At 57.3% G+C, this 21,494-nt stretch overlaps 1 protein-coding gene across 1 annotated transcript in view; it reads left to right on the forward strand.

The window, feature by feature from the left end:
• Window positions 1-18,062, forward strand: part of IGSF9B (immunoglobulin superfamily member 9B) — a 42,234-nt gene extending 24,172 nt beyond the window's left edge. The window contains exons 13-20 of the mRNA XM_073807972.1: window positions 5-180; window positions 1,562-1,788; window positions 2,509-2,593; window positions 4,396-4,557; window positions 4,817-4,862; window positions 5,424-7,073; window positions 14,266-14,387; window positions 17,318-18,062. Of these exons, the coding sequence (XP_073664073.1) occupies window positions 5-180; window positions 1,562-1,788; window positions 2,509-2,593; window positions 4,396-4,557; window positions 4,817-4,862; window positions 5,424-7,073; window positions 14,266-14,387; window positions 17,318-17,526 (2,677 nt within the window). The 3' untranslated portion in view covers window positions 17,527-18,062. The remainder of the gene's footprint in view (window positions 1-4; window positions 181-1,561; window positions 1,789-2,508; window positions 2,594-4,395; window positions 4,558-4,816; window positions 4,863-5,423; window positions 7,074-14,265; window positions 14,388-17,317) is intronic.
• The last annotated feature ends 3,432 nt before the right edge of the window (window positions 18,063-21,494 follow it).

Raw genomic sequence — 21,494 nt, forward strand, 5'->3', positions numbered from 1 at the left:
GCAGGATGAAGCGGGCACGGTTTGGGCCCCACGACTGGCTGTCCCTGCCTGTGCCTCCGGGACCCAGCTGGCTGCTGGTGGATGCCCTGGAGCCCGAGACAGCATACCAGTTCAGTGTCCTGGCCCAGAACAAGCTGGGCACCAGCGCCTTCAGTGAGGTGGTCACTGTGAACACTTTAGGTGAGGCCGGGCCGGGATGCTCCTGGAGGGGCTGGGATGGAGAGCAGACATTTCCTGCCCATTGTATGCGGGCGCCTTGCTAAGTGCCTTATACAACCAACACTGACCTCCCAGTAAGGGTCTATCCTACCGTCCCACGGGGTTTGTCCGGGCCAGGGTGCCTCGTGCCCCGTCTGAGCGCTGTGGGCTGCACTGACGTGTCCTCAGATGGATGGAAGAGCTTCAGTTCCATCGTTCCTTACTGGCCCCGTGTTTGCATCTTTCTGTGGCCTCCCGGGGTGGTGGGGGTCCTTCCTCCTCCTTTTGCACTCCCGCTGCTCCCTTCCTCTGGCCCCCGGCCTCGTCTGGTGGCAGGCGTAGGGCCACCTCTTCCTCCCTGACCCAGCGGCTCACCCTGCCCGCCTGCTGTTGCATTTGGCCCCTGTCTGCGGCCAGAGAGGTTGGCTGTGACCAGGCGGCCCCACGCCAGCCTTGTCCCACATTCTTTCTTGCCGAGGCTTGCCCCACCCCAAAGCCCTGTGCCCTGGGGCCTGTTTTTCCACCTGGGCCAGAGGGGAACGGATGGAGTGAGCAGTGCTGAGGGAAGATGTTCCTTCTTCCTTGGAAGAGAATGAAAGATACATTTTGTAGTATCTTTTTTTCTTTTTTAAGATATATTTGATGTGGACCATTTTTAAAGTCTTTGTTGAATTTGTTACACTATTGCTTCTGTTTTTTTTTTTTGCGGTACGCGGGCCTCTCACTGCTGTGGCCTCTCCCATCGCGGAGCACAGGCTCCAGATGCGCAGGCTCAGCGGCCATGGCTCACGGGTCCAGCTGCTCCACGGCATGTGGGATCTTCCCGGACCGGGGAACGAACCCGCGTCCCCTGCATCGGCAGGCGGACTCCCAACCACTGCGCCACCAGGGAAGCCCACTTATGTTTTTTATGTTTTGGTTTTTTGGCCCTGAGGTATGTGGGATCTTAGCTTCCTGACCAGGGATCGAACCCACACCCCCTGCATTGGAAAGCGAAGTCTTAACCACTGGACCGCCAGGGAAGTCCCTATAGTATCTTTTCAAAGATACTGTCTTATTCAAAAGATAATTACATTTCCTTCTTCCCTGAAGTTCCTGACTCTTTTCCTTTCATGGGACCTGATGCCCTTGTGTGTGTCGTCAGAAGTGCTCTGGAAATGGAGTCAGGAGGCTCGGGCCCACCCACCCTGCCCCCTTCCCTTGGGTCACGAGGGCTCTTCATGGGACACGTGTCCTGAATTGATGCCTGCACCCTGGGGATGTGGCCCTCATCGCCCTGGGGTCACTGCCCCCACAGGGACGTGTGGGTAGAGGGGTTGCAGCGGCCTCGGCAACCCCGCCATCACCTCTCCCTCCCCCGCAGCATTCCCTGTCACAACTCCAGAACCCCTGGTGCTGGTTACCCCACCGAGGTGCCTCACAGCCAACCGGACCCAGCAGGGTGTGCTCCTGTCCTGGCTCCCACCTGCCAACCACAGCTTCCCCATCGACCGCTACATCCTGGAGTTCCGCGTCGGAGAGCGCTGGGAGACGCTGGATGACGCCATACCTGGCACTGATGGGGACTTCTTTGCTAGGGACCTGTCCCAGGTGAGGTGCCTAGCGTTTTCCCCGCTGCTTTTCTCAATTCCGGAAGTGACGTGACTCTTCCTAGAATCACTGGAAGCGTTGAGTGACCCAGCTCAGGTGTGTGTGGGCCGCTGCGTACCGTCCCACACCTGCACTCCTGTGCTCGCGGGTCTCCTGCCAGGTTTGGGATCCTCAGATCACTGCAGCTGAGGTCGGCAGGTTCAGGGCCTGCCCTGTGGCCGCCGGGAGTGCCGTTCTCGCTTGAGGGGTCTCCAGGTGCCGACACGAGCCAGGGTGGGCTGGGGGCCCAGCTCCCTGCGGGAGTCTGACGTGGGCAGAGGCTTCCCAGAAGGGTTGTCTTCCACTTGCCCAGAGTAGGGTCCCTTCGTTAGCAATTCCGAGCCCCTGGAGGAGAAGACGGTGCTTTTTTCCAGCTGACTCCCCTTAACCCGGGAGGTCTCTCTAGTTGGAGAGGCAGCAGCGTATTTCTCAGTGGCCCCCCGTCCCACCTATGTTCCCTCTCCCTTCCCTGCACTCCTGAGAGCCCATGTGGCATCTCTGCCCAACTCTGCTTTCAGTGACCTCACGTTGGTAGCTTGAAATTGGCCACGGTGGGAGTATTCATCCCATGGAAGTCGGCAGATACTCCCGAGTCGCAGAGCTGGGGTGGGGGGAGGATGGGCGGCTGTCGCAGGTCCAGGTCGCTTGGCTGACGATGGGGTGTCCTCCCTGGGGCTGTAGGACACGTGGTACGAGTTCCGGGTCCTGGCTGTCATGCAGGATCTGATCAGCGAGCCCAGCAACATCGCCGGCGTCTCCAGCACAGGTACTTGGGGGAGGGGCGGCGTCTGTGGAACAGCTCTTATGGGAAGAGGTTGAGCTGGAAGTAGAGCGAAAGCGCCGGCTGAAGCCTGCCAGGTGGGTAGGATTTCTCCGTCTAAAGAGCTGCGTTCATGACCGTTTCTATAAGGTAACCACAGAGAGAAATCCAGTTAAGGTTCTTGTTAGAATAGTTGAAAAGGACTTAAGCCCTTTTGCTATAACATTTCTGTTCCTCTGGTGTCATCCTCTTGGGGGTGGGGGGCGAATTGGAGCAAAGAGACAGAAACAGGTCAGCAGTACTTACTGACGCCTCTCGTTAAGATGGCTTCATAATTAGGGTGTTTCATTTGGAAAATTGCTGTTTGGTGTTGTTTTCCTCCATTCCTTCCTCTCCGTAGATATTTTCAGGCTAAATAAAGCGAACTCCCCAGCATTTTCTCCATTTATCTTTCTTTCTCTTGGCTCTGGTCCCATTTCTATACATCTTTCTCCAGCTACACTCCCTCACATGTAGCAGGCCCCTCTCCCAGAAGTGGTTCCCTTGGTCTGGGAAGAGGTTTTTGCTTAGTGATCCAGCAGTGGCTCACGTCCTCGGGCAGCGCTCGCAGAGACCCTCGGAGGCAGTGGGCAAGAGCTGAGCCAAGAAGCTCGTGCTCGGGCCCGGTGGAGATATGGGGGCAGCGGGGAGGGCGGGGGGTGGGCGGGCGAGAAAGCCGGTGGGGAGCGGCTGTGACTTCTGTCGCGTATACTAGGCACTGTGGGGCTGTTTTTCTCTACACGGAGGTGCCTGCTGTAGCAGCAGAGACGAGCGTACTTCTGTCTTGGCTTCCCTCCAGGGAAGAGAGCTGCAGCCAAGCTAGAAGAGAGGACTTGAGGGTTTGGGGGTGCCTCTCACGAACTGTTCTGCATTCGGTGGCTTTATGTCTCATTCCCGGCAGTCGGGAGGTTCCCGTGGTAAACAAGGATGCAGCTCCCTCAGCGTTCCCTGTCTTGAAGCCTCCCACTTCCAAAGGCTGAGCCCTTGTTTTCCACTCAGCCAGTCAGCACGATCTGGATTGTTTTAATCCCTCGCTGTCCTTGACATGGCAATGGATTCTGGCCAAATGTATCAAGATACATAGGCTTCCCCTTTGGTGAGCCTGTAGAGCAGCACTTATTAACACAACTGTCAGGTGACACGTAACGCAGTGGACTGGTCCAGTCTCGGCTGTCACTCTGAGCTCTGCGGACCTGGGCACCAAGTGAGGCTCACTTCTGCCTGTAGAACAAGGACGTTGTTTGATGCCCCGATCCGTGCCAGCACGTGCCTGTGGTGCCCAGGACACGCTGACCCCCTGCAGAAGTTGCCCGCCTGCACCGTGATGGTTAGAAAGGGGCACCTGCGTTCTGCAGCAACAGCCCTGCTGCTGCTGCTGCAGAGTTTCACCCTCTGGGCCCTGGTCCTATAGAGAGGTTGGTGGGAGTCACGATGCCCGCGTGACGCTTAGGCCCCTGCAGTGTCCAGTCAGCTAGTCACGGGTTCCGTGTAGAGCGTGCTGGTAGGTGAGGGTGGCAGGTAAGGTGCTGGGCCAGCGCAGACCATCACAGAGCTGGCGTCCCACAGGGAAGAGATAACAGATGGTGTTTCCTCTCCACAAGCAAGGTAGCGATTCCTCGGCTCTGTAAACGCCCTCTTCTCCGTCTTCCCGCCACGCCACCTCTTCATTTTTAGGGCGGAGCCTTAGTGATGTCTGTCCTACACAGGTGGGGAACCACCTGGGGCCCTGGGGGGAGGATCTAACCCGTGCTCTCCCCCTATCCCCCCAGACATCTTCCCACAGCCGGACCTGACCGAAGATGGCCTGGCTCGGCCGGTACTGGCTGGAATCGTGGCCACCATATGCTTCCTGGCTGCGGCCATCCTGTTCAGCACCCTGGCCGCCTGCTTTGTCAACAGGCAGCGCAAGCGGAAGCTCAAGCGCAAGAAAGGTAGGTGTCGCCTTGAAAACAGGGAAACTGGGACCTCGTGGGCAGAGCTGCCGATGGGACTTGCTCTGATGGTGGGAGAGTCGGCTGGGACCGAAACGAGGGTGGAGGCAAGACCCGGTGGGGGCACGTGATCCTGGACCCAGACGTGCCAGGTGCTAGAGTGCTGCTTCCCTGCGGGGCTTTGGTCTGGGCCCTGCTGACAACTGGGGAGGGCTGTGTGGCGTCAAGCCTCAGCGGGCTCCCCTCTCTCTCCCTCCAGACCCTCCACTCTCCATCACGCACTGCAGGAAGAGCCTGGAGTCTCCGTAAGTGGTCTAGCCCCAGAGAGACAGGGTACGGCCATCTGGGGTGGAGGGTGGAGGGCTCGCTCCGCCCCATGACAGTGTTTCTAAGCTGTTTTCCCTTAATTGATCTGCACGGTAATTTTAAGTTGTCCGCACTAATGGGGGAGCAGTAGTGTAGATGACCCAAAATGGTAGATGAGCTGTTCATTTCTTGGATTTTTTTTCCATCCTAACAGATGTATCTTCTTAATGTGCCTTGTTTAAGTTACTCTTAAAATGAGCTTGCATTCCTTGAGCAACCTGGGAGTGAAGTTGCAGGTGTGACTGGAGAGAGGTAGCAAACATAGGAACAGGCAGAATAAACGCGGAAACGAGGTGTCCATTTGGAAAGTGGACAGCGCACGCCTGGACAGTTGAGAGTTGAGAGTCGGCCAGAGTATTTCACGCCGGCACACGCCACCCGCCAGCATTCCTCCTCCTCACTGGCATCCTCCTAGGCGCGTGTGGTACTTTGCAGGGAGAACGGAAAGCAGTAGTGTCCTCTGAGCTTCCTCACGCCTCCTGCTCTCTCCCTGTCCCCAGCTTGTCCTCCGGCAAGGTCAGCCCCGAGAGCATCCGCACACTCCGCGCCCCGTCCGAGTCCTCCGACGACCAGGCCCAGCCGGCGGCCAAGAGGATGCTGAGCCCCGTGCGGGAGAAGGAGCTGTCCTTGTATAAGAAGACCAAGAGGGCCATCAGCAGCAAGAAGTACAGCGTGGCCAAGGCGGAGGCCGAGGCGGAGGCCACCACGCCCATCGAGCTCATCAGCAGGGGCCCCGACGGCCGCTTTGTGATGGACCCCTCCGAGGTGGAACCCTCTGCGAAGGCTCGGCGCATTGAGGGCTTCCCCTTTGCGGAGGAGACCGACATGTACCCTGAGTTCCGCCAGTCGGACGAGGAGAATGAAGACCCGCTGGTGCCCGCGTCTGTGGCCGCCCTCAAGTCCCAGCTGACCCCTCTGTCATCCAGCCAGGAGTCTTACCTGCCACCACCAGCATACAGCCCTCGGTTCCAGCCCCGCAGCCTGGAGGGCCCTGGCGGCCTGGAGGGCCGGCTCCAGGCCACTGGCCAAGCCAGGCCACCCGCTCCCCGGCCCTTCCACCACGGCCAGTATTACGGGTACCTCAGCAGCAGCAGCCCTGGGGAGGTGGAGCCGCCGCCCTTCTACATGCCGGAGGTGGGCAGCCCCCTGAGCTCTGTCATGTCCTCGCCACCTCTGCACACCGAGGGGCCTTTCGGCCACCCCGCCATCCCCGAGGAGAATGGAGAGAACGCTTCCAACAGCACGCTGCCCTTGACTCAGACGCCCACCGGCGGGCGCTCCCCAGAGCCCTGGGGCCGGCCGGAGTTCCCCTTTGGGGGACTGGAGACCCCGGCCGTGGTGTTCCCCCACCAGCTGCACCCGTGTGATGTGGCTGAGAGTCTGCAGCCTGCAGCCGGCCTCCCCCGAGGACTGCCGCCCGCCTCCCTGCCCGTGCCCGCAGCCTACCCGGGCATCCTGTCTTTGGAGGCGCCCAAGGGCTGGGCTGGCAAGGCGCCGAGCAGAGGCCCTGCCCCAGTGCCCCCCGCCGCCAAGTGGCAGGACAGGCCTGTGCAACCTCTGGTGAGCCAAGGGCAGCTGAGACACACCAGCCAAGGCATGGGCATACCCGTGTTGCCTTACCCCGAGCCGGCCGAGCCGGGGGCGCACGGCGGCCCCAGCGCGCTGGGCCTGGACACCCCGTGGTATGAGCCTCAGCCCCGGCCCCGGCCCAGCCCCCGGCAGGCCAGGCGCGCCGAGCCCAGTTTACATCAAGTGGTGCTACAGCCCTCCCGGCTCTCGCCTCTGACCCAGAGCCCCCTCGGCTCGCGCACCAGCTCCCCCGAGCTCGCCGCGCGGGCCCGGCCGCGCCCCGGCCTCCTGCAGCCCGCCGAGGTGTCGGAGACCGCCCTGCAGCCGCCGGCTGCCGTCAGCTTCTCGCGCAAGTCCACGCCGTCCACGGGCTCCCCGTCCCAGAGCAGCCGCAGCGGCAGCCCCAGCTACCGGCCCACCGTGGGCTTCACCGCTCTGGCCACGGGCTACCCCTCCCCTCCGCCGGGCCCCGCAGGGCCTGTGGACCACTTGGATGTGTTTGGACAGACGCCTTCCCCTCGGAGGGTGGGGGAGGAGCTGCTCAGACCGGAGCCGCCGCCGCCACCGTTACCTACCGCAGGGTGAGTGTGAGCCGTCTCTCCTGCCCACCGCCGCCTGGTCATCTTCCTCCCCTTTCCTCCCCTGCCCTCGCCCTTCCATCCACCGACTGACAGGGCTTGTCGGGACACGCTGCAGCATCCCTTCGGGAGAGGAGCGCTGGTCTTGGCAGCGGCAGGGAGTGGTCACTGGGGGGGGGGTGTGGCTTACCTGCCCAGGTACCCTGCCAGGGGCATGAGGGGTCTTCCCCATCCAGCCCAGAGCTCTCAGGAGGCCATCCGGGGGCCGGGGGAGAGGACGTGGCCAGGGGATGTGTGGTGTGTCCCCATGAGTGGTCCCCCGGGGCCTTCTGGAGTGGAGAGCCCACCACGTCCCCGTGAGCCTGGCTTTGGGCGGTTCCAGGGTTGGCCCAGAGACCTTGTATCCAGCCTCCTTTTCTTCCTCAGCCTCTCCTCCTCAAAAGCAGGACCCTGGGGCTTGACTTCCCTGGACCACCAGGCTCCCGTCCCCACCCTCCTGCCCTTAGCAGCCTAGTGAGTGCCGCCTCCCGCCCCCACCTGGCCCCCCAGCCTCCCTGGAGGCTGCGTCCTGGAGGCTGGGAGCAAAACCTCACGCCTCTGAACCGTGTGCCCGAGCCACACGCCCCACCCCAACCTGTGTGCCTCGCAGGGAGCTGCAGACAGACAGACAGACAGACAAGCCCCTGCGATCAGCCGGCCTGGGGGAGCCCACTGTAAACTGTAGCAGCTGGTGTGCCAGGTACCAGTCAGCCTGGACGCCTGCCCGTGTTCTTTCTCTCTGGTCTTTCTTCTGCTCTCCTCCCTCCTCCTCCCACTACTTCCTCCCCAAGTCCGTCCTTCTGTCCGTCTCTCTTCCTTCTCCATCCTCTTTGGGTTGGCCCGACTTGCTGGGAAGAGTCTGCACCGTCCGTAGTCCCCCATCCCTCCTGACCCCTGCCCCGGTTCCGTCCTTTGGTCTCTTCTTGATGTGGCCGCCTGTGCAGGGGAGCAGAGTCCAGAGGAGGCTGGCCTGGTGGTAGGCAGACGGGAGGAGGTCGAGAGGAGGGAGCCCAGCGCCCTTCCCTTGCCCCCTTCCCTCCCCCCCACTCTGGTACCTGGAAGCACAAGCCTCACCTCCCACCCTGGCTCAGGTGGGGAGCAGCTCGGGAGGTGGAGGAGAGCTGCGTGCTGTCTGTGCAGGAGATGCGGGGGGCTGTGCCCTGTCGTCTGTGCTTTGTGCAGCCCTCATCTGCTTCGTCCCATCGTGCCGTCTGGGTCTCTGTCTCTCTCCTTACTGCTCACCCCATTCTCTGGCCTCGCTTGTCGGTTCTCTGGTCCCTGTGCTCCTCCCCTTCCCTCTGGGTGTGCGTGGGTGGTTCCCCGCACCCATGTTGATAACCGCTTTGTTTCTGATTGATCTCAGCTATCTGGGCAGTGTTGTCGAGACAAGCCTCTCTTCAGCTCAATAGGTAAGGGAGCTCCGGCTGGGTGGGTGGGCAGGGGGCGGACCAGCGGACGGGCTTCCGCAGGGCCAGCGCTTCCTCCATAGGGGAATCCAGACCACAGCCCTCACCCCTCTGTGGGGCGGCAGCCTCCGCCCCGATGGCCCGTGGCTTCTGGGTCCCCACGCCCTGCTGCTGCCACAGCTGCCGGGCCTCGCTCGCACTGCCTCGCTGCAGCTTCTGAGCCCCTCCCAGAGCCTCCCTGCAGTTTTTGCACTTAGACACCTCGCCATCCTGCTGCCCAGAGCTTCCCACAGAAGCCCTTGGGGCCCTGCATGCACCCTCAGGGGCCTAGAATGCCTACGAGCGCTTTGCACCTCTGCACCTTGGAAACCTGGCCGGGCACGTGGTGTCTCGGAGCACCGGCCCCTTTCTGCCCGGTTTCCCCAGTAGCAGGCGTAGAGACCCCCTTCCTCCCTCAGCCCCCCGGGTGCAGATCTCCCCCTGGGGTGGCCGCTCCCTCACTGTCCTCTCGGGATCCTGCTGATGCTCGGTCCTCCCAGGAGCATGCGGCTGGGCTACGGCCCTGCTCCTTTCCTCACCAGCCGGGTCTTTCTCAGGGCCAGGCCACCTGTGGTCCTCTGAGGGCAGGGGCAGGTCACCACTCCTAAGCCTGCTCTGCAGCCTGTTGGCTGTCACAGGACTGAGGCGTGGACCTCGCCCGCGGGCTCACGTTGCTCTCAAGGCCCCTGCAGTAGCCATTCCTGATGTCCCTGGGCCACAGCTCCGGGAAGGGGTCTTGGAGGAGCTCCGCCGGAGAGGACAGGCCCCCGGGCAGAAGGCAGCTCTGCTCTCCATGTGGGCGACTCCTTCCAGGTGGAGGTCTCGGGAGCTTGACAGCAGAGGGGTGCCAAGTCTCTCTGAGAGGTTTTTGTGGTCCCCTGAGGCCTGCTCAGTCTCATGGCCGCTGACAAGATCTTCCTTTTGCCGTGGACGCCAGTCCCGTGCTTGTGGCAACAAGCGAACGCAGGCACCAGGCACTCAGATGGGAGAGGGAGCCTCCTCTGGGCGCTTCTGGCTTCCTGGGTTGAAGTCTCTGCATCCCTTCCCCACCTGGAGATGGCAGGAGGGCTAACGGTCCTGACTCAGGACCATCGGTCTCCTCTGGGCGTAAGGATGGCCTCCCGTAAACAGGACGGCCGTGCCACGAGAGTGTCTGCAGCCAGAGGTCGCGGGATTGTGTGAGGCTGGCCGGGTGCCACGCCGCAGCCATGAGCTCGGGGAGACCAGGGACGGTGTAGTTAGGAGCGGCCAATGGGGTGACAGCGATGGGACCGCCCTCCACCTTCCTGCTCTCCTCCCTGCCCCCAGTTGTGACCCCCCCTGCTGCCCCCAGAGGAGTGATGACTCCAGGCCCAGCTCTCACTCCACTCCGGGAAAGTGCCTGGGCCTGGGCCCCGTTCTGGTTCGTGACCCCCTCCCCGGTGTCCCCACCTGCCAGACCTGGGGGCTGGGTGCCCTCTCACTGCTGTGGTAAACCAGGAAACCAGGGGCGCGATGCAGGGTGGTTTCCGCCTGGCCCGGCCAGCTCTCCAGCCTTGGGGAGTCAGGCCCTCACCGTGCTGCCTGCCGAGAGCTCTGGGTGGAGGCTGCTGGGCCCTTGCAGGAGCCAGGCTCCTTCTCGGGCGCCACCCTCACACTGCCTTTGCATGTGTCCCCGCTGGGTCTCGTTGGAGGTGGTGTGACTCGTCTCGTCCACGTGTGTCCTTGCTCTGTTCCCACTTCCTTTGCTCTCCCCTGTTCTGCTCCCGCCCCGCCCCACCTCCTCTCCCCTTTCCTCCTCCTCCCAGCTCCCTTCTCGGACCTGTCCCTTTGTGGATGGGGCTCTCCGTTCCCTGTCTGACACCAGTAGCGGCCCTGTTCTTGCCTCCCCTCTGATCCCCTTTCCTGTTCATACTGACCTTGGCCTCCACGAGGCAGGTGGGTTGGGAGCGTGCTGGGGCCCCTTGTACTGGGTGAACCGTGGGAAGGAGGTCCCGTTGGTAAAAGCCTCTGCCGAGTTCGGAGGCCACACACTTGCCCCACCAGAGGGGGGCTGTCTGTGGACGCAGTGGTGGGCACTGATCTCCGGACTCCTGGCTGGCTGTGCTGTGGCAGAGAGTGGGTTCACCCATGTCCTGGCTACACCGTGGATGTGAGTGGGTGTCCTCGGTCTCCACCTCAGTCCTGTAGTCAGATGGCAGAGTGTCCACTCAGGAGAGGAAGGAAGTGCTCCTTCATCACTGCTCTGTCACCGGGCACGGCAGCCGCCGGGGTTAACGGCCAGCTCTTGGGGCAGGAGGGCAGGAAAAGTCCGGAGGATTTCGACTGTCCTGCCCTGTGGTTTGCCTTTTTGAACCTGGCTGTCTTTCTTCCCCTGCTCTGGGTGAGCATAGAGATATGCACTAAGGCCTCTGGGGCTATCTGGTTGTGATTTGGATTTTGTACGGATTTTATAACAGGTGAGAGAGAGAAAAAGAGAGTGTTAAGGTCAGTTTCAGGCTGTCTTTGGTAGGTGTGAACCACAAAGAAACACCTGTGGGACAGAGAACTGGGGTTCATGGGGAACACGGTCCGGAGAAGCCCCTGGGCTTTAATTTCAGGCCTTCACCTTCCAGTAATGCTCGTACTTTCTGGGGGATGGGGTCCAAGTTTGCTGAATTCTTGCGTGTTCTGGAAGAACTGGGGCTGACTGGTAACAGAACTCCGGCCTTGCCTCCCTGGAGGGCACCCCACTGGCCAGCCCTGGACTACCTGCTGCCCTTGTTCCAGGGATGGGATGCAGCTGCTTCACCCAGCCTCCTACTGTCTGAACGTCATCGGCATCAAAAGCCCATTACCTGAAAGTCCCCTGGGGGGCTTGGTGTTGATAGGGGACATGGCCCCCCTTTCCCCCTTCCCAGAGAAGGGAGGTGGTTTGATGTCTGCTGGGACACATTTCACGTGACTTTTCTACATAACTAGCTGAATATAAAGACCCATTTTGCCCCTTCCCCTGTACCTCCCGTCCTTCCAGACCCTTGCTTTTATTTTTTGCCTCCTGTACCGGGAGAGTGTTCCAGTGCCTTGGGGAGCCTTCTCCTGTCGTGCATCTGAGCCTGAGCACCAAGCCAAACGCGAAAACAGGTGGACAGCAGGTGCCTTGGAAGAGCTGGAGCTTGGCTGCTTCACAGGGGAAAATTGGCTTCCCCCACTCAGTGGATTGTTGCTGCTCGGGAATCATCGCCTGAGGGCATCACTTCAGCCAGCCTTCCCCCTCCCTGGTCTGCCTTCTCTGGCTCTGCCACCGAAGCAGAGGATGTCAGTGACCGTGGCAGCAAGCGCGTGCAGGGCAGGCTGATTGCTCAGGTGCACGCGAAAGCAGTGTTTTCCTTCCATGCAGCTTCTGCACCTGTTTCCCTTGGGAAGAAGCTGGACACGCAGTTTATCTGATGTTGAGAGTCCTGGCTCTTACCCCATGATAACTGGATTATAAGATAGACTGCCTAACCTCTCTAAACTAACTTCAGTTTCTCCATCTGAAAAGTGGGATCAATATAGCATTTGCCTCTTAGGGATGTTGTAAGGGTTAAAGAAAATTATTGCAGGGAACATAGATCAGTGCCTGGCGTGGTAAGTGGTAAGTAAATGCTGTATGATAAAAGTGGTAATAGTAGTGATATGTTGCTTGTAATAATAATGTCCCTGGAAGTTTCAGCTGGCTTGGAGCATCCCTAGGAGTTTTCGGGGGCACCCTGTACCCATTTCTCTCATGCCCAGAGGGTCACCCTGAATTGCGCTGTTTGCTTACTGGACCCTGGGTCCACTTGCTTGCCATGCACCTCCTCAGACTGTACACCATTCATCTGTATGGCCTTTTGGAAGACTCTGGCCAGGACCAGGAGGCAGATGAACTGAGCTGTGGATTCATGTCTTTTTCCTTTTAGGCAGCACGAAGAAGCCTTAGTCCAGGATGAGCGGGGGGTGAGGACGTTGCATCAGCTCTGGGAAGTCATGCTCCCTCGTGCCCTGGCCATCTCCAACCTTTGTCTGCCTCCCAAGTTTCCTTCCTATTGCTGCTGTGCAGGGTCTCCATGGGTAGGCTGTGGGGTTTGTGAAAGAGGAAGGAAGGGGGAGTTGGCAGGCAGGTCTTCGGGGTGAAGACCCGACCTCCAGTGGTGAGCTGGACTCCTTCTCTCTGAGACCGTGTGTGCATGTAGCTGGGTTCTTAGTTCTGTGCTCTTAGGGGGCTGTTGAAAATTAATGTCTCTGACCTGAACTTGGGAGGAGCTTCTCCATGCTGTATCTACTAAAGGATGCTGGAATGATGGCATCCATCAAAGAAGATGTAGGTTACTTCACTGTCCGTTAGCGCAAGAAACCCCAGGAACCAGAGGCTTATCTACAGTTAGTCTGTATGCTTTTCTTTCTCATCCCTGCAGAGATATCTGATGTTGGGGAGATGCGGCTGTAGTCTTCCCACCCCTCTTTTTTTTTTTAAACCTTAGATTGCTTGCTCACCACTGGGGGCTTTTTTTCCCCTCACAGGTTTGGCTGTCTACTCCTTCCTGTCAGCATTTACCCACCACTGATTGTGAGGGAGGTGGAAGAGGGAGGTGTGACTCGCCCCCATCCACCAGGGTCCTGGAGTGTCCCTGCTTCCCTGATGGCGTGCTAATGCCAGCACTGGAGGGAAAGAAAGAGCGACCTGTCTCCCTCTTCTCCCCCTTACTCCTCAGAGTCCAAGTTTGGCTTACTTTGAGAAGAAATGGCATTGATCCATGTCTTCTAGATTTTCTTCTTTTATGATCCTTGAACAGTTCTCTCCGGTAAGCACAGACTGTCACAAACAGTCCATCCTCTCAGCTCTCTTTGGGCCCCTTTGTCACCTGGGCAGCACAGGCTCCAGTTAAGTTGTTGCCTTTGTCCTAACCATGCAGTTGCTCTGTTAGGCAAACGGCTACACCCACTCGACAACCGGGGCAGAAAGAGACGCTGACGTAGGTGGTCTCCTCTCCCATAACCTTGGTTTTTCTGTCGAATCTTAAAATATGGATCCACTGGATACCTGCTGCGGATATCAAGGGCTTTGCAAGCCTGCCTGATTTGGACACTCTCACCGTCACAATCCACTTCCATCCTCTTCTGTTCTCTCACATGACTGATGAAGCCTGAGCCCAGTCTGCTGCTGAAATGTTGGTGGACGACAACTGTTAGTTGCTATTGGCTGCCGGGGTTCTGCCTGAATCTTGGCGATGGAAGAGATGATTTCACTGGGCATTGGGTTCCCATCTGGCCCAGCCCTGTCTTTCCCGGAGGAGGACAGTCAGTGGGGTGGGGTTGTTCTTCCGGTCCTTTAATCTGCCCCTTTACTTTTCATTTCAAGGTCTTGACTGTGATGATCCACAAACTTCAGACATCCCAGCTGCTTCCTTCTCCGACTTCCTTGCCCCAGCTTGAGTGCCGTGTGATGGGTTCGCCATTAAAGCCTGTCTCTCCCTTTCCTAGGCCATCTGATGGCTCTACAGATTGGTGTCCACCTGCAGCAGGCCTCCCACTGCTGGAGCTCTCCATTGGGGTTCTCTCTTCCAGGAGCAGCAGGAAGGCAGGTGTCAAGGAGCTGGTCACGGGCACCTGGGACTCCGTAGAGCTGTGCTCTGTCTCCTCTGGGTCAGCTACTTGGCTTTCTTCCAGCTCCTCTTCCAAAGCTCTCTCGTCCGGGAGCTGACCTGTGCCTCTCCAATTGTCCCTTCCAGGACACATCCACCTGCTCCTGGGAATGCTGCTGTACCTGAGAGGCTGGAGGCTCTGAAATACCAACGGATAAAGAAGCCCAAAAAGTCATCCAAGGGCTCCTCGAAGTCAAAGAAACGATCCGGTAAATGTCGAGAAGCACCCTGCTCCTCTCTTCCCACCCTGACCCGCCACTACGGGCTTGTCTGGCTCAGGATCCCAGCCCTGGGTTCTCTGCACAATCGACTCCTCCAGCTTATCTCGTTCTTTGCTTCTCTTTAATACTAATTGTCAAGGAATACACAAATAGAATTTTCATATCAAAAAATGAGAAAAGTAAGGTTAAAAGTCTCAGATCATACTCCCAGTTTTGTTTCATCCAACCTGGGAACCATCCTTCTTGGGGGTATGTGTGTTCAGAACCCTTCTGTGCATACGCCTTTAGAAAACATGGCATTGTTTCAGTGTATTTATTTATTTATTTTTTTTTTGGCTGCGTTGGGTCTTTGTTGCTGTGCGCGGGCTTTCTCTAGTTGCGGCGAGCGGGGGCTACTCTTCATTGCGGTGTGCGGGCTTCTCATCGTGGTGGCTTTTCGTTGTGGACCACAGGCTCTAGGCGTGCGGGCTTCAGTAGTTGTGGCGCACAGGCTTAGTAGTTGTGGCTCCCAGGCTCTAGAGCGCAGGCTCAGTAGTTGTGGTGAACAGGCTTAGTTGCTCCGCGGCATGTGGGATCTTCCCGGACCAGGGATCGAACCCGTGTCGCCTGCATTGGCAGGCGGATTCTCAACTACTGCGCCACCAGGGAAGTCCCCTGTATTTTTTAACAACATAAATAGTACTTTTCTTTCTCATTCTGTCATATGCCTTGGACATATCCCTATCTCCTTAAATATTTCCTCTTTATCATTTCAGGCCTCTGGTTGGACATGAAATTCTGGGGTCCTACTCAGTGTTAAGGGGTCACTGTGGCATGGACTCAGCCTCTGCGGGCTGGCCAGACTTTTCTGCATGAGATAGAGTGAAATTGCCGTATTTCATGAAAAGGACACCACTACTGAAATGTGTGATGTTTATCCAGCAGCGATAGGTAGCTTCTAATATAATGCAAAAGTAATTCAGCCGTTTTTCAGACTTAGAAAATATTTATCACGTGCTGTCTTTTTACCAGTGGTTTTAGAAGTGCTGTGACAGGCCGTCCAGGAAGACCACTGCACAGCTTCCTTGCCAGTCTTCCTTATCTACCAGAGTGCAGCTTTCTGCAGAGGCTGGGTTATGGAAGAGTGACACACAGAGGCCCTTGAATCTTTGGGAGGCAGTGAGCACTTAGTTCTCACTTAGCCTTCAGGTGGTACTATTATCCTGTTAGTTTATAGGTTGGAATACTGAGGTGGAGAGAAAGAAAATGAATTTTTTAGGTTTTGGGAGAGAAATTAGAGCCCCAAGCTGAATTTTCAACCCATTTAAGCCCATTTCAGGTTAAGACCCATCTACATACCTACCTACCTACCTATCATTTATCTATTATCCTTTTTTTTTTTTTGCAAAAAAGTCCCACGAGATGCCTATATTCTCTGTTGTTCTGCTTGCAGTGGTCCTGTTTCCTGTCATATGTCCACAACTCGCAGATGCCCCCCGTATTTAGCCCAGATCTTGTCCATGAGCTCAAGTCTCATATTTCCAGATGCCCGCTCCACATGCAGCTGGATGTCCTGTAAGCCTTTACCGTGTCCAAAATAGAGTTACTGATTATCCAGATGTGCTTCTCGGTTCTTTCCCAGTTTCATAAAAGGCACTCCTACCTGCCCAGTTGCTCAGGGTGCTTCATCCTTGACCCTCTTCCTTTCACGTCTTACATCCAGTCCATCTGGTAAGGTCTGTTGACTTAACTTTTAAAACACATCCTGAATCTGACCACTTTTTTCTGTCTCAAATGCTAAAGCTAGATTACGAGTCATTCCCATCTCTCACCTTGCCCAGAGCAGCGGCCTCCTCTCTGGCCCTCCTACCTCCGTCCTGGCTCCTGCAGTGTATTCAGCACACAGCGACCAGAGTGATTTTTAGAAAGTCCCGGGAGTGTGCACACACATACACGCATGCACACATACACACACGCTTCTGATTAAAACCCTCCAGAAGCTTCCCTTCCCCCTGCAATCAGAACAGACTTCTGCCCGCCCTTCCTGCCTCACCGACTTTGCTCGCTCTGAGTTACTGCGATGTCCTTCCTTCGGTCAGCAGGTCACATTTGCTCTCAGCCTGGGGCTTTCACACCATGGGAACACTTCTCCCCCAGGTCTGTGGAAGGTTCATAATTCAAGACTCGCCTCGGGGTTACTCCTTCAGAGTAGAAGCAGTGCCTCGTTCATTTGCCGTCTAGGGATCCTATTTTATCTTCCTTGGTAGCACTTGCAGTATCTGACGGTTTTATATCTGTAGTTTTTAAGTCTTTATAGTTTGTCTCTTCCTCCCCATTGCCACATTGAAGTATAATCTTCTAGAATGCAAGGGCTTTACCTCTGTGTCCCCAGAAGGACCATAAGGCAGAGGGATGGCCCTGGCAGTCCAGGGTGGGCCAGACCTGACTCTAATGCTTATGGATAAAATCTGTGTGACGTCCATCACTGCCTGGGGGAGGCGGTGGGGGGGAAAAGTGTGCTGAGTCCCAACCGCAGTACCTAGAATGATGCCTGGTACCCAGGAGGCACTAAAAGAGACGTATGAATATTTCTTTAATATCGATAAATAGAAGAAATATTAGATAAAAGGTATTGAATATATTCAATATTAAATACAAGATGAAAAAGAGATGTTGCTTGACTAGATCTGTGAATCTGCAGGAAGTACAGCCACAGCTGTCCTGCTTCCTGGCTCTCACTAGGACAGCACTTGGGGTGGCCCCGGGCACTGGCCCTTCGTGGTTCCTCTGCTGCACACTCTGCACTTGGGTGATTCCGGCGTGTAACCCTAGAGGCCGGGCACCGTGCCCTGCAGAGGACGGCTGGGTGTGTGAGGCTGCCTTCTCCCTTTCACCACTGTCTTCTCTTTTCCTGTGTGTGTGCACCTGCTCCTCCTCAGATGGTTCTGCCTCCCAGGCTCAGAACCTTCCAAACTCTCAGGTCCTGTGGCCCGACGAAGCTGTCTGCCTCCGGAGGAAGAAGAGACATTCCCGGCCCGACCCCTTTGCCCGACTCTCAGACTTGTGCCACCGCCAGCTTCCGGAAGACCAGACGGCAATTCTCAGCAGCGTGGAGCACGATGATCCTGGCCACGCCACTTTGCTGTGATGCCACAACTTAAGCGTCCCCTGGGCGAGGATGCTGGCCGAGGGGCAAGGGTGGGCACGGGTGATGGGTGTGCAGGGCTTCGTCCTCTCCTGCCAGTGGAGGGGTGGCCTGGTCGTTAGTTTCCAGGGCTGCTCAGACCCTGGTTCTGCTTGTTCTCCCTTTGGCCTGAGCGGGTGTCTCCTCTGCATCCTGGCCTGCTGGCCTCGTGTCCAGCAGAGAGGGCTGAGGGCAGACTGGCCGACGTGGCTGTCTGTAGAGCTCGGGAAGTGAACTGGGGACAGGGAGAGCTATGCCTCCTCCCCCGCCTTCCCCTCTTCACTGGATGGATTTTTCCCACCTCCTCAAATATCTCTGGAGTGCAAAAGAGGAAGCAATGGCTCTCACTGCTGTCTGCTTCTGTTCAGTTTCTCAAGTCCTGAAAGAGGGCTGGACTTCCTGCCATCTTCCAGACTCTACATATATATAGATATAGATGCAAATGCGTATGTGTGTAGTTTGTGGGTTTCTTTATGTATATATATGTACGTGGAAGCAAATGCTGTTTACTTCTGTGGTCAGTGGAAGGAGGAGGGAGAGGGCAGCTGGCATGTGGGCTTTGTGAGGGGCTCGCGGGGGTCCTGGTGTCTCTATCTCGGGAGTGAGTCCTTCTGAAGTGGGATTCATGCCTTCTCAGCTGAATTCCCCGTTTGTCTTGACCTTCTCCCATTCAGAGTGGAAGTAGGGGCTTGCCATGGTTCCTGCTGCCTGCTTTGGGGGGTTCAGCAGTGAGTTACCACAGAACTAAACATAGCCTTTATTTCTTGGTTCTGGGTGAAGAAGGGTGGCTGGTGAACGGCCAGACAGGCATCTCTCTTCGTTTCATGGTTTGGTTCAGAAGTAGAAGCTGCTTAGCAGCGGGGCCGGGAGGTGGCCCTGTGCTCAGACTCAAGCTCATCGTCAGCCCGTTGGTCCAGCCGGGCTTGGAGCCCTGTGGCCGGGGGCCTCCCACTCTGGAGCCATCTGTGCCGAGCACCAGGCGCCGTGGCTCTATTTATATCCCAGCCTGGCTCCGCACCCTCTGGAGCGCTGTTCCAAAGCCCTGATTGGATTCCTCCTTTCCTTTTGTGGGAGCTAATTCCCCAGATTGATTAATTGCCACGTGTGGGGAGCCCGCCCGCGCTCCTCTCCATGCTTCCCACGTGCAGCCCGCCGCAGACCTGAGCTCCCACAGGATGGGATCAGATAAAGCTGGGGGGCCTCAGATTCTGGGTTCTGGGGGTGCTCAGGCCCCTATTCCCCCAGGTCTGTTTATATAGAACTGGCTGAGGCCTGGGAGTGAAGCTGGAAGGGGTGGGAGGCAGGAGCCAGGCTCCATCCTTTCCCTGCCGAATTCTTGTCCTAACTCAGACTCTTAGCACCCAGAAGCTTCTGCGAGGTCGTCTTACAGTGACTACAGATGTATCTCTCTCTTCCAGTAAGGTAACGGCGCTGCCCTCGACAGGGCAGAAGGCCTCAGTGTGGCTGGGGTGCGTCTGGCGTCCTTCTCCTCCTCTCATGCAGGAGCCTGCTCTTCCGGCCACCCGAGAATCGAGGGGGCTATCAGGTTCTGCCAAGTACTTCCTTCTTGGTGCTCCTGTCTTGGTGGGTTTGGGGACATCCCTTGTCCCCAGATGCCTGCTTGGATGTTGGCCCAGTCAAAGCACTGGAGACTTCTGTGGCTCTCAGCCCGGTGACCCAGGCGAGGCGGCCCGAGAGCAGGCAGCTGCACATCCCGGGGAGCTTCCATCCTAGGGGTGAATCTGCTGCCACGCAGACCCGCCCCGTGCTTCCTTCTCTTGCCCAGCGAGTGGGGACCAATTCCACCCTTGAGGCTCTGCCTCAGAAGTCACAAAAACCACAGTTTCTTTCCAAACGCGACACATCGTGGAGAAAGGAGTGGGAGGGGCAGCACTTGTAGCCTCGCCGTGTCCACTGCCCAGCCCCCGGGTGGAACCTGCGCCATCTGGCCAGTGCACTTCGCTGGGCACCAAGTCCAAGTCCAAGCCACCCTCCGGGCGGCAGCTCCAGCGAAGTAGCGACTCTGCTTCCTTCCTGAGGCAGCACTACCTCTGCCACCGTGCCCGACAGGGGACACATGGGCACCTCCTCTGGGCCCTGGGGTCGGTTGTGGCCTTTGTGCGCACTCTCATGGTGGCTGTTTCTCGAGCAGAGCAGATCCTGCTGGACTGTACGTGGGACGTCAGGGCTGTGTGTCTTCAGGGTGAACTAGGTCACCCTTTCTGAGCCCCGTGCTGGGACTGTAGGCCCCGAGGTTACAACAGAAGAGGAGATGGGGGAAGGCTCTGCTGCTTTACGGTGGCATACAGGGCCCTGCCCATGAGCCATCCCCAGTGGTGACAAAGGTGCTGACTTCTTCCTTCCTTCCTTTCTCTGGCTGTGCCCTGTACCTCAGCAGATAAGACCAAATGGTTGGAGCTGTGCTTTTTGCTGGCCACTGGGTGGCAGCTGGGCTGGGTGTCCCCAAAGCTGGGGAAGGACATAAGGCCGACCTATCTCTCAACAGCTTCGGACTCATTTCTCCTCCCAAGAGGGCTTCCTTCTTGTGACAGTGTGCATGGAGACTGGCAGCCTTCCTGCACCTTGGGGAGCTGGTTCAGTACTTCCTGTAAGGATTGCGATGGAAACTGGCAGAATACAGTTCCCTCTGTCCACGAGATGGAGACAGGGATGTCACAGGCACACACTGAAGTGCTGAGTGTGAGCATGTGCGAGAGGGTGTGCTCGTGAATGTCTGCATGGTGGGGTGCAGCCGTTTCTAAGGACCAGATGTCCTTTGCGCTCTGCCCTTGAACAACTGCAGTGACGACTCTGAAGCTTCCTCTGACTTTCACGCTCCAGTCCATGGGAGATCAGGTGTCTTCCAAACTGCCCCTTGGATGATCTGGTAGCCTTGCATAGAAGTAACCTGCCCCTTCGTCCTGCATCTTGCCTGGAGACTGCAGCTGTTTCAGGTTAGGTGACTCGGAGCCCGGGGAAAGGGTAAAGTGATGCCATAAGCTGTTTAATAAGGAAAGTGGGTTTCCTGTTTCTTGATTCGCTGGCTGACCAGCTGGGGTTGAGTGTGGGCCCCGCCCAGCACGCGGTGGTCAACTTTGTCTGTGAGCTCCCAGCCTGTCTCCCTCAGCTTTCCTCAGAGACACGGGTCTGAGAGGCCTTCTGAGACTCCGCTTTCTCCAGGGGAAGGATGCTTCATCCCACAGGGCGGGCAGGGTCTGCGCCCCCTTTGAGGAGGAGCCCATGTCCCATGGTCGTGTGCAGGGGGGTGTCTCAAGCAGGGGTGGACTGGAGTCATTATTAATATTTTTCAATACTGTCTTTATTTTTGATTTGAGATCTAAAATATTTGGGGTTAAAATGATTTCACCTGTTTTCCTTTGCCCTTTTCATGCAGAGGAAACCTGGTAGGATTAACAGGTGAAATTTCCTGACTAGGGTTTTTTTTTTTTTTAAAGGTTGACACGATAGCTTCAGGGAGGAAACAGACTTCACAGAGCATCAGGGCGACTTTGTCACTCGCCAGGATTAGAATTCGGGGCCAAGGTGTGCATAGCTGGAGCTGTTTCTTCCAATTTTGTTAGAAAAAGCCTTTTGGTGGATTGGGGTGGGCTGGGGGAAGGAACTGTACATAAAGTACATTTTATTACTATGTAGAGAAACATAGGGAAAGAAAAGCTCATAGTTAACCCGAGGCTTGCTTTGCTTGCGTGTGACAGAGCTTTCGGCGGGGGCATCACAGGGATTGTTGGGGAACAGCAGGAAGGTAGAGTTCCTGGGGGCTCCCCTGAGTTCGTCCCCCAGCCCCTCTGGGAAGCGGGCATCCATGGCTCAGTTCTACCTTTCTATCTTCAAAATAAAGGGAGGCTGGAGGCTTGGAGTCCCGTGGGTCTGCATTGTTGCCTTGAGGAGAGGACCCAGGAGTGTTTTGGGAA

This window comes from Tursiops truncatus, chromosome 8 (assembly GCF_011762595.2).
Source record: "Tursiops truncatus isolate mTurTru1 chromosome 8, mTurTru1.mat.Y, whole genome shotgun sequence".
NCBI lineage: Eukaryota > Metazoa > Chordata > Mammalia > Artiodactyla > Delphinidae > Tursiops > Tursiops truncatus.